The sequence below is a fragment of the Antrostomus carolinensis genome, unplaced genomic scaffold (assembly GCF_000700745.2).
Source record: "Antrostomus carolinensis isolate BGI_N321 unplaced genomic scaffold, ASM70074v2 scaffold27611, whole genome shotgun sequence".
In the NCBI taxonomy this organism is placed as follows: Eukaryota; Metazoa; Chordata; class Aves; order Caprimulgiformes; family Caprimulgidae; genus Antrostomus; species Antrostomus carolinensis.
The window spans coordinates 1-12,685 of NW_010295258.1; the positions used below are offsets into that span (position 1 = coordinate 1).

Here is a 12,685-nt window from a genome sequence, read left to right on the forward strand (position 1 = left end):
GGTGGTGCTGGGCAGCGGCATCGCCCCGGGCCCCACCGAGTGATCCGGTCAGAAGCGTCCTGCCTGTTAGGGCCATTCCCTGACTTTTTTGCTGTTGCTGTGCCCGTGAGGGAAGTTCCTTTGCCAGCATTGTAGAGTAACGTATTTTCCATATACATTCTTCCTTAAATCCTCTCTCCTTGTATGGATTTAACGTTAACATAACATGGATGTTGGTAGCAGTCAAGGACTGTGCCCAATAAAGCAGAAGTTTTGGTTGAAAAAGTGGACTTAAAGCGAGCAGGTTTTTATTGCAGAGGAAAATAAAAGAGAAAATTTCTTGTTCCTGCTACTTAATAGAAAGAAAGCAAGGTTAGCAACTCAGAAACCCCTCTGCTTGTCTTATGAGAATTTTCCCTGGAGACAAAGAATGCCAGATGTCGAGAGCAGGGAAACAAAGTGGCCTAGGTGCTATTCTGGCTTTGAATTCTCCAATAGAGAACCATCAAGAGCTGCCTTTTTACAAAACAAGGAGACAGCTGGCATTCTGAGATGGTTGGTTTGTATCTAGAGAGTAAATATTATTAGAATACCTTTGTCCTATGGGCCACACTGTACATCTTACTCTGCTTTTTCTTAAGGCCCTTCCTGTGGGTCCCTTCTTTTCTTAAGAATTCCAAACTGAAGCCAGGCTGATCGGCTTCTCAAACACACATATTTCATGAATTATTCTGCTTCTGAATTTTAAAACCTCACATGTTTGAATGTAGAACTGAGTTAAATGACTACTGTGGAATACAGAGTTGTGAGTATATAAGAGTGTGTGTGTATGATATAAGAGGCATGTGCAAAACCATGTGCTTACAAAACCCTTGTTCCTCTCCAGTCTGTTATTGGTTATTTTCTATTTCTCTTTGGCATGCCATTAACTTTTTTTGGAAGACTTAAGAGGTGCAAACTGTATTGCAAATTGAGTCACTGTTCAAATTCTTCTTCAGAAACTTACTGTACCTGCTGAGCTCCCTAGTTCAGAAGTTCTTTTCTCACTGTCTTTGGGTAAGGTTTAGTTTCCATTAAAACTTTAAGTGAAATATCCAACCTAAATTCATCAAAAACTTTGATGGACTTGTCAGATCATTGCTGCTTTGATGAGAAATTACTAGTTCATCCATCTCTTTTGTTAGCCTAATATGGAACAGAACATTTTTCTTTTTAGCATTTTTCAGGACTAGAAGAAGCTGTCTATAGGAACATCCAGGCATGCAAAGAACTTGCTCAAACCACCCGTACAGCTTATGGACCAAATGGTAAATAAATCCTAAAATTATTGTGGAGCATGAACAAAATCTTATGTTTGAAGGCTAAAACTACTTTGACAAAGAAGCACTGTTTGTTTCTTGAGGAAGCGCATAGGTCTTGCTTTAGAACTCTAAATATAGTCTTTGTGGCTATACAGATCAGACCTGGTTGGCTCTGGAGTTATGCACAATGTACCTGCCTTTGCCAGGTTTCTGTAGCAGTTACTGTGTCTTCTTTGCTGTCTTACTGCTGTATGGAAGACCTACAAAAATTGAGAAGGGCAATAACTTGGTAGATTGTCATGATGAACATAACCGTACCGTGTCTGGTCAGGTATACAGAAACAAAAGGTATTCTCCAGTATTGATTAATTAAATTAAGTACTAATATTTCTGAAGAGAAAACTGCTTATTTAGAAATGATTGTTTTCTTCTTAATGTAACATACTTTCAAGCATTATTTTGTTTAAATGTTTTAGGTTCTTAAATTATAAATAGGGCTAGCATTTTAATGTGTAAGATATACCTGAAAGTTATGAAGCAGCATCTGTGCACCAAATGATTTTTGCCTAGTGATGTATTTCTTAATATTTCTGCCTTCCCCCCCCCATTAGGGATGAACAAAATGGTTATCAATCACCTGGAGAAGCTTTTTGTTACAAATGATGCTGCTACTATCTTGAGAGAGCTGGAGGTAAGTTTTCTTGCTTCTGAAGATGTCAGTCATGAACTGTTCAGTGTTTCTGTTCATGGGCTGCTATGGATCTGAATGTTAATAAGGAAACACGTGTCACCCTGCCAAATTATTTACATATGTCATTTTGTAAATCACTTACATTTTTCACTGGATTTGAGTAAAGTCAATGGGCTATATACACAGTGAGGAATAGAACTCTTTTGTGAAGCAGCATTAAGTAGTTGTAGGAGAGGCTTAAGAATTGCCTGCTTTTTTTCCCCAAAACCAATATAGATTTAGAAGAGGATATGTCTAGACAATGCAGTGGAAAACTGAATGAAATAGCTGTTGTGTTAATCTCCCAGTGCTGGTGCTTCTGTGTTCTCCTGTCTGCTTAGAATACATTAATTGGATTTAGAAAGCTGAGAATATAGCAGCTTCCACCTGTGAATACAGTAAAAGTGTGGAAAGGCTGACCTGTCCTAACTTTTCTTTTACTGTCAAATTCACATTTGTATCACAACACAAATAGTATTTTACTGAATTCTGTACACTACTGATAGAAGTAGTGTAAGTGTTAAGTATTTCCTTACTTAATGCATTGTGTTAGTGTTTGGTGTAAGTAGAATAACTGTGGAAGTTCTGTTTTTAAAAAATCATTTGTGGACTAGTTACTTCGTCGAGTGAGTCTTGCCTGTTACATTCTGGGATAAAATGACAGCTGCTTTAATTATATTCAAGAATACAGCATTTTTACTGCATTTCTTTGAAAGAAGGGGAAAGCAGTGCAATCTTTAAGCAGAAAAACCACTAGAATTAAACTGTAGTTTACATGTCTACTTTGCATGTTGCACATGGGACTTCAGCTTGAAGGTCTGAACTTGAGGCTGCTTTCCTGTCACAGAGCTTGATTATGAAGCCACTGCATCTTGTACAAATAGTGCAGACCAGTATCAAGGATGTCTCATTCATGTTGTAGGGGGAATGTTCAGTTCTCTGATTTTTATTCCCCCTGCCCCTATATATGTATGCACTTTTGTTTATTAGGAAAGTTAGACAATTAAGATAATCTGTGCTGCTTTCTTTTCCAGTTTGTACATTCTTAGTATCTTTAGATACGATTTAAAATAAGGGAGCTTATACTGGAGGGACGGAGAAACCTGGAGCTGTGGTCTAGGTAGGATGTTAGTAAACAAGTTGTGTAACTTCTTGTAAAGGTCCAGCATCCTGCTGCAAAAATGCTTGTGATGGCTTCCCACATGCAAGAACAAGAAGTTGGAGATGGAACAAACTTTGTCCTTGTTTTTGCTGGAGTTCTTTTGGAGTTAGCAGAAGACCTTCTGAGGATGGGCTTATCAGTTTCAGAGGCAAGTTATGTTGTTACTACAATTCACGTAGCTTGAATTCAGGTAAATGTTGGTCAGTATTCTTGGCTCGTAATACTGTGAATTGTGGGCCTACTTCTGAACGAATTTTTTGGATGGAGGTGTATGAAGAAGAACTTCCATTATAAGCTTTTGCATTTATTAAGGTTTTATGATCCTTTGAAAAGGAGATATAAGCAGTGTGAATGCATAGTGAAGTGGTGTAGTGAATATTTATTATTTGCTGCACAGGTGATTGAAGGATATGAAAAGGCTTGCAAGAAAGCCCTGGAAATTCTTCCAGACTTGGTGTGCTGTTCTGCAAAGAACCTTCGAGATGTTGAAGAAGTGGCTTCGTTGTTGCGCACTTCGGTGATGAGCAAACAATATGGCAATGAACATTTTTTGGCAAAACTTATTGCTCAGGCCTGTGGTAAGTGGACAAGAGCAGGTGTGTTTTGCATCTCAAAAACTGAGGAGATTTGTTTATGATCATTACGAATGTCTTAATTAAGATAAAAGTTATGGTTAGTTTATCAAGTTGAATTGGATGGAATGCTTTAGCCTCTGAAATTAGTATAACCTTCTTTCTTGTGTTGAACTCTTCATTGGCATTGGGGCTCAGAAAATGTGTTCTACTAAGCTATAGAAATAGCTTTCTAGTCTTTTAAAGCAGAAGCTCATCTTTCTTCCTCTTTTTTATCATTAGGAAGATGAATTACAGTTCAGATAAGCTGTTACTAGTCTCAGCCACAGAACAATAGGAGCAAGACTGTAGTTGTGTTGAGTTACTGCTTTCTCCCTTTAGATTTCCAAGGAAAAGCTTTCATGTCTAGTTTAAGTGTTTTCTCAAAATATGCTTGGTCCGACTTCACTCTTAAATGCACATATATAAATGGATATTCAAATTTAATTTAACAGAGCAGCCTGAATATATGTTGCTTTCTGATTGCTATGTTGTAGAAACAAAATTTCTGTTTCTCTTGTTGCAGGTTATGAGCAGATTGTAGTTGCCTTATGTTTAGGCAGGCATCTCAGTGAATTTTAGTACTTCAGAAAAACTCCAGGCGTTATTTGTAGTGTCACTGTTCTGCTTTATTCAGTAAGCTACACAGATTCATTCATTCTTTATTTTTTTTTCTCTCCCCTCCCCAACAGTTTCTATTCTTCCTGATTCTGGTCATTTCAACGTTGATAATATCAGAGTGTGCAAAATTGTGGTAAGTTGGAAGTTGCCAGCTATACGGTAATATTAAGGTAAACAGTTTAATGAAAGTTAATTTTTAGATCTTTAAAAGTGCCTTTTCTGTTCTAATCTCTGTGCTTTAGTATGCGTAATAAGTTTTGGAAATGAGTCTTCACATTCCTCGTTTAGTGCCCAGTAGCAGCTTTCAGAAACAAAAATTATTAATATTGAAAGTTTTCACTAAATCAGCTACATTAACTTAATTATACACGGGGATGTAGATTGCACCTTGGTTGTAGAAGCAGTCACAAGATGAAGCTGTGATGCAGGCTGACAGAAATGTAGCAGTCTAGCCTTGCATTCTTTTTGACATTGGGATATTAGGCCTCAGTATAGTATGTAGGATTGGAACGAGTTTATATCTACTATGAATTTCCTCCTGGGGGGTTTTTTCCCAGCTGAAAAAATACATAACAAGTTGAGCACAGAAGATGAATGTCACAGGCCTTAACCTGGACCACCGACTAATCTTAAAATGGGAACCTGTAAGACAGTATTTGATGTTGCTAAATCAGCTTAAATCTTACTTATTTGTGCTGCAATAAAAACTTAGGTTGCTACATTCAAATTAATGTAAGGGCTCCTTTTCATAAAGGATAGTCCAGCTTTCTGAAAATAAATGATCAATAATATGACTTTCCCTCATTCCCTTTCTTTTCAGGGTGCTGGTATCTCTGCTTCATCAGTACTGCATGGCATGGTTTTTAAAAAAGAAACTGAAGGAGATGTTACTTCTGTCAAAGATGCAAAAATAGCTGTGTATTCTTGTCCTTTTGATGGTATGATAACTGAAACGAAGGTATGTAGAAGATCAAACTAAGTTCTGTATCTATTTATGCTCATGTGCTCTTGTTTTTAGCCTTAACTATAAATATTCTTGACGCTTGGTGATTGAGATATCTTTGTTAATATTGAGTTCATTAGTTTAAAAAAGTTCATAGAAAATGTCTGAACCTAATTTTGCTCTACAGGGCTTCTGGGGTTGGACAAGTGTTGTCGGTTCTGTTGGGTTATTTGAGCCAAACTGTGTGCTAGAATATCTGAACCTCGAGGTTGTCTAGAAATGTTAGAATTGCCCTTTTTTTTGACTTCTTTTACGCTGTTGCCTGGGAGGGGTGGGAGTATTATAAAATAGGATGACTTAAGGTTTCTGGATAGATTGGGAGACAGAATGATTTGTGAAAAACTTCTAGGCATGTAGTTAACACTGAATTGATAACAGTGTATATGTTTTACTAGGGCACTGTACTTATAAAGAATGCTGAAGAACTGATGAATTTCAGTAAGGGAGAAGAAAATTTAATGGATTTGCAAGTCAAAGCTATTGCCGACAGTGGTGCAAATGTAGTAGTAACAGGTGGCAAAGTGGCAGACATGGCACTTCATTATGCCAACAAATACAATCTTATGTTAGTCAGGTAAGTACTAGAAAAGCATAAACATTTGATCTACCAGGCTTATGAAATGTACTTGCCATATTGTCTCTTGCCTCTCAAATGAAATAGAAACAAAATAATGCAGACTGTTTTTCTGGTGAATCAAAACCTGAGCTGCAATTTGGTTGTTTCATAGCTTATGCTCCTTATTAATATTTCACCTCTATATGACAGCTAATTGGGTTCTAACTTGTGTATATAGTACTGTTACTCTGGTTGAAGTGCCTCCATAGTACAACAGAAGTCAAGAGTATAAAAATTTATGGATCTAATAAAGAGGGATGTGGCCTCAAAGCCGTGTAAGACTCTACCATAATGGTTCCTGCTGGTCACAGTCCTCGTGTGATGCTCTAGCAATAGCGAGATACGCCTCTGTGCATCACTAATCTACTGAGAGATGGAAGAACTAATTCTTAATACTTTTCTGTTATTTTTATGGGCCTTAAATCTTATCTGTCAATAAATTGAAATACATTCTGCAGAACATAGTCAAATTACTAGCAGCAGCTCTCGCATCTCACACAAATAAGTGGTCCGTTGTTGAAAGCTGTAGCTTTATTGGCACTGTCCAAAAAGTTTGAACTTCTGGAAATGGAGCATGATACTTTAATCTCTTGCACAACAAAGAAGGATTATTACAGAGGTGTTGTAAAGATCAGTTCAAGTCTTATGTACTAGAAGATGAAGTTTGATAATTTCCATGTATTTGAACTACTTACTAGTTTTTAAATTCTTAGAATATAGTCTTTGCCTAGCATCCCTGAAAATAGATAACTGTGAAAAACAGATGAGTGGATTTTACTTGATGCAGTAAATGTTGATAGATGTCATTAGTTTACAAAATGCTGCCAAGATAAGATAATACTTACTCATTTGTCTTAACATTTGTTCTAAAAGCTTGTTACTAGAAAGACTGTTTTTGTTTTTAAAGGTTAAACTCAAAGTGGGATCTGAGAAGACTGTGCAAAACTGTTGGTGCAACAGCCCTACCCAGACTGGTATGGACTTCTCAAATGAGGATCAGAAGGGAGAGAACTAAAGAGCAGGTTCAGCTCTTAACTCTTGTTTTTCTTTCCAGACTCCCCCTACTCTAGAAGAAATGGGTCACTGCAATAGTGTATATTTGTCAGAGGTTGGGGATACACAAGTTGTTGTGTTTAAGCATGGTATGTATGTTCTGTGTAACTACAATGATCATACATGTTTTACATCTAAAAAACTTAATTCACTTAATGCACGTGTCTGTCTGAACAGAAAAGGAGGATGGTGCCATTTCTACTATACTGATCCGTGGATCTACAGACAATCTGATGGATGACATAGAGAGGGCAGTGGATGATGGTGTAAATACTTTCAAAGTACTCACAAGGGTAAGTAACCAGAACACTTCAGTTATCAAAACTGAGCTGTGGATCAGTTTGAGGCAAGTCTTGAGCTTACTTTGTGCTCGTTTGCTACAAAGGCTGTAGCAGGTATTGAAATTATCAGCTTAGGAGTCTTATTGAGGTGTAGAGAAGGCTCTGTAGTACTGAGGTGTGGAGGGCTGTGTAGAGAAGATGCTGCTGCTGTCCTTATGAATACAGTGTACATAATCCTGCTCCGGCAGGGGGATTGGACTAGATGATCTTTTGAGGTCCCTTCCAATCCCTAATATTCTGTGATTCTGTGCCCAGCATGTACTGCACTCAGTTCTCCAGTAATGATATGAGTTCTTGAAGATAGATTAGTTTTGCCACTTTCTGTTGGCAGTCAGCTCTTTGTTGACTATTTCCCTGGATGTTTGTAATGTTCCTGGGAAACCAGGCATAGAAGAGAAACTAGATAGCTTTGTTTGTCAGTGGGGATCAGGAGGAACTGTCTGGTTGCAAACTAAATTTCTAGTTCCTTGGTGACAAGACAATGCTTCTTCCGTGTACTATTGGTAAGCTTTATAGATGGAAAAACTCAGTTCTCCAGAGTTTTTTGAGCAGTTTTTGTGGACTTGAATATTCTTCTTTCCTCCCTTTTTTTTTTTTAATGCAAAAGGAAATGCTTATGTATTTCCTCAGAAGGTGACAGGCAAAAAACTGTTAAACTTTTGTTTGACACTTAATCTCCTGTACATTCCAGCACATACACACTGATTTAGAGTACAGAAACAGCCATAGACTGTGCGTTTATGATTGTCTCCAGGAGTTGTCCTGACTTCTGATTTATGTTGATTACTTTTTATGTTTAAAAGACAGAGTTCTTAAGTGGATGCTGGTTTGCCAAAGGTTGTAAAAAATCCTTAATTTAAAAAATTAAACCAGCCAAACAAAAAAAACCCCACCCCACACCTTCTGACACTTGTTGATATATTAAACTTAGTACACAGTAGATTGGTTTCCTGTATGGTATTTCCCAACAAGTTAATGTAAAAGATGAGAAAATCTAGGAGTTCTATTATTAGTAAGCAAAGAGTTGAAATTACTTTTTTAAAAAAAAAAACCAAACAAAAAACCACAAAAAAACCCCAGACACAAACCCCACTGCATTATTATTTTCCTTTTTATAAAAGAAGCAATTTTTCTTCAAAGACATTTGGGAATGAATGAGTAATTTCTGGTAAATTTATCTTAAAATGCATGTTCTGAAGCAGATTCTTAGTAAGTGTCTGTGAGACAAAGTTCTATTGTGTTCTTCATAGAGTATGTAAATTCTAAAAAGTAAAAATTAGTGTGATGCTTTTAACAAAACTTTGCATTTTTGGATGGTCTGTTCACAGGATAAACGCCTTGTTCCTGGAGGTGGTGCAACAGAGATTGAATTAGCCAAGCAGATCACGTCTTACGGAGAGGTACAGCAGATGGGTTTTTTAGCCTTTTTATGTACACGTACACACTTACATGTACTTAAATATATATGTGATTTACAAAAATATATACGTATTCTTTTATGACAAAACATGTATGTGTATTAATGCATATAAATTAAAAAAGGGGGGGAAAATACCTCCCTATGTTAGGGTTTTTGAAGTTCTGACATGGTTTTTGACTTCACTTCAGACTTGTCCTGGACTTGATCAGTATGCCATCAAGAAGTTTGCTGAGGCATTTGAAGCCATTCCTCGATCACTGGCAGAAAACTCTGGAGTAAAGGCTAATGAGGTGATCTCCAAACTTTATGCTGTGCATCAGGAAGGGAACAAAAATGTTGGATTTGATATTGAGGTAAGTAATCTCTTACGTTACTTGGTGCTCTGCAGTACAGTTCTATTTAAATGTACTTCTATCAATATGAAATATTTATAGATTAATTTAAATCATCGAAGCTCTGTGTTGCACAGGCTAGAAGGACAACTTCTTAGAATTGTAATATTGAAGTGGTTTTTCTTTTTTTCAGCAGCGAGCAGTTAAATTCACTGTAGTGTAGTGGACTTATATGGGAGGTAACGTGGGATACTGAACTAATGTCATGGAGAATAAGTCTTCAGGAATTACTTATTTTGTCTTCCTGCTAATGGATTAGGAATGAAGGTTTTCTGATGAAAGAGGTTGAGATGAGAGAAGTGATAATTTCTTCTGACTCTCTAACCTTTCAAACCCAATAACTTGCTAGGTAGAAGCCTGAGAAAGTTTTGAATAATGTTTTTCCCCCGCTGTCTGATAGGCTGAAGCTGCTGCTGTGAAGGATATGTTGGAAGCTGGTGTGTTAGACACATACCTTGGAAAATCCTGGGGTATCAAGCTAGCTACTAATGCAGCAGTAACCGTCCTAAGGGTAGATCAGGTAAGCTTACAAGTAATGTGGGAGCTGAATTGAAACTTTTTACTCAGTATGCAGAACACTAATGCAAAATATGTGGGTCTGCTGGGAATGCAAGGCATTCAGATATATTGAAAAACATGGTTTGTTTATTTCTAAAAGCCAGGAAGCAACTTGTTCATGAGCTCCTAATTTGGAATGCTGCAATGTTGCTGCTTCCTTAGGACCACTATTAGTGTCTCTTTTTTTTTTTTTTTTTTTTTAAGATTAGATAGTTGGTACTTGTATCCAGAAGGTTTTCCTAACTTCTGTAGGAACTTAAAACAAGAAACCTTCTCTCGTATATTGTTTTTATGAAACAATAAATTTTATGAAAATCCAACTTTTAGGAAAAATGGAGGTTGTAATCTTAATGACAAAAATCTTTATATATTTGGTGGAACTTTAGCAAAAATGTATTTGCATGTAAAATTTCTGTAGATTATTATGGCAAAAACAGCAGGCGGTCCAAAAGCCCCTAAGCAACAAGGACATTGGGATAAGGATGACTGGAAAGATGAACCTGAAAAATAGGATGCAGTAAGCTCTGTGTCTCTAGCAGAGAGGCATCTGTGTGTGAGTGCATGCATGGATACATTGACAAGCACATGGCAAATCCTGTCTTTTTTGAGGACACATAACGCTGCTGTCTTATGGGTGCTGATTGCTACCTTTTGTATTTTTGCCTTTGCGAATGAATTTTACTCCTAAACTAAATTTTTATTGAAGGGGTGACAAGTGCAGTTTTAATCCTACCTTGTCACTATAGCAAGTGCAGAAAATGAGCCTTTAACCTGGTAGGACTAGTGGACTTCATGCTTTTAAAGTGCGATGTTTAGACTCAATAATTCAGAACACAGCTCTGATAATTCTGCTTTCTGTAGTGTGCATCCTGTAAACCAGCCACTCGTTAGCCTATTTAAGCACTTGCTTTCTTGTAGACTAACTGAAATCTTCCTTTGCATGCAAAAAAGAAGTGAAAGCTGGTTTTTTGTGTCAGGGCTCAGCTTCTGCCATTTTCAAGAAAAAAAAAAATTAATTTGTGAATATCTCAATTAGATGGATAATAATATTCACTGGCTTAGGTTCAGAGTAGGGAAACTGCATGAATTTAGTGAATGCTGACAGCCAGCATCATGTGGCTATAAATAAGAGTGGGGTAAAAGTCTGATTTTAACCCTATCTTTTTCTCCTTCCCTGTTATCTTCAAGATCATTATGGCAAAACCAGCTGGGGGCCCTAAACCTCCATCAGGAAAGAAAGACTGGGATGAAGACCAAAATGATTGAAAAATTTAACTGTACTTCTTAAGTGACATGATTATGTGAGTTTTTTAATATTCCAGTTGGAGTCTGTCATGATGTTTTGCTCTGTTGCCTTTAAGTTATGGTGTCCAGTGGAGTGCAGAACTTCAAACACTTCAATAAATGTACTCACTGTTAAAATGTTAACTGTTGTTTTATTTGGACTTGGCATGGGAATATGCAAGCATTTTTTTGGAGGTGACTGTGGGTGTGGTGGGTTGACCTTGGCTGGCTGCCAGATGCCCCTTCCTCACCAGGACAGAGGCAGAACACAAGTTGAAAAAGCTTATGGGTTGAGATAAAGACAGGGAGGTCTCTTACCAATTACTGTCACAGGTAAAACAGACTCAATGTGTGGAAAATTATTACCAATTAAAAATGGATTTGGGAGGGTGAGAAACAAGAACAAAAATCAGAACACCTGCCTGTTCACCTCCCTCTTTCCCAGGCTCAGCTGTACTCCTTCATTCCCCACTTTTCTACCTCTTCCCCCCTCGGAGTGGTCTGGGGAGTAGGATCTGTGGTCAGCCTGTAACAGCTCCTTTCTGCCACTCCTTCCTATGTGTACTTCCCCCATCCTCCCCTCCCCCAGAGTACAGTCCTTCATCAGCTGCTTCAGCATGGACATCCTCTGTCTGGGTTACTAGTCCACCAGGAACTGTGGGCTGCAGTTTATGGCATGAAAACCTGCTCCAATCTAGGCTCCTCCCTGCAGGCTGCAGCTTCCTTCAAGTCATGTATCCACCTGCTCTGGCCTGGGGGCCTCTACAGCTGCAGTGTTGACATCTGACATTGTGTTCTCCATGAGCTGCAGGGGAACAGCCTACTCCAGCATGGTCTCTCCAGGGGCAGCAGGGATCCCTGCCTGGGTGCCTGGACCACCTCCTTCTCTCACCTGGGTGCTTGCAAGGCCCCTTTCTCACTTTTCCCCTCACTGCTGGGTAGTGTTCTGCTCTTTCTTACAGAGTTTGCCTGAGGTGCCAGTGTCTTGGCTGAAGGGCTCAGCCATACCCTGCGATGGGTCATTTGGAGCCAGCTGGAACAGGCTCTGTCCAGCATCAGCCATGCCCAGCCCCTCCTCACAGAAGCCACATCTGCAGCCCACCCCACCATCTTGATGCCTACACCCAGAATAGTGGACAAGGGAGACAGACTTTGAGCCTGCTGCAGGGAGCTCACAATTTCAGGAAAGCATCTTCGCTAATTGTTGCAGCTCTTTGTGCTCCTTACCCAATATTTGAGTGCAAAAAGTCAAATGAATATTGAAATAAGTCTGTCAGCAGGTTTGTGGTCCAGGCCCACAGTCATTTTTGTTATGTGCATCTTATTTCACCTTCACCCTTTTAAGAGTCTCCACATTCTCCAAACGGCAGCCTGACAGCAGTGAACTACATCTCATTCTAATGGCCTTAAAAATAAATAGAGCTGTGGTAGCCAGCATGAATGCAGGGTGCTGGAATCTTTCAGCTGAAGGCCTCTGGTAAGATTCTTCTTGGAAAGTAAACAGCTTGTGTGCCTCTGAGTAGCATGGAAGGAAAACTGCACTTGAAATTCAAGCCACTTCAATAATTAATCCTTTTATTACTCTTGCCAGTGCTACTCTATTTCACAGCCAGA

At 38.5% G+C, this 12,685-nt stretch overlaps 1 protein-coding gene across 2 annotated transcripts; it reads left to right on the forward strand.

Annotated features, from left to right (window-relative positions):
* Positions 1-1,199: 1,199 nt before the first annotated feature.
* On the forward strand, positions 1,200-11,209 carry CCT8 (chaperonin containing TCP1 subunit 8). Of its 2 annotated transcripts, XM_010177930.2 has the most exons (14): positions 1,200-1,286; positions 1,892-1,971; positions 3,171-3,320; positions 3,570-3,750; positions 4,476-4,537; positions 5,225-5,362; positions 5,803-5,981; positions 6,931-6,997; positions 7,078-7,165; positions 7,254-7,369; positions 8,746-8,817; positions 9,026-9,190; positions 9,630-9,749; positions 10,976-11,209. In XM_010177930.2, the coding sequence occupies exons 2-14, from the start codon at positions 1,894-1,896 to the stop codon at positions 11,051-11,053; spliced, it is 1,494 nt and encodes a 497-aa protein (XP_010176232.1). In that variant the 5' UTR covers positions 1,200-1,286; positions 1,892-1,893; the 3' UTR covers positions 11,054-11,209. The 2 variants fall into 2 exon arrangements, with proteins under 2 accessions (XP_010176232.1, XP_010176233.1); XM_010177931.1 differs by lacking the exon at positions 1,892-1,971 and having other exon boundaries at positions 1,275-1,286.
* The last annotated feature ends 1,476 nt before the right edge of the window (positions 11,210-12,685 follow it).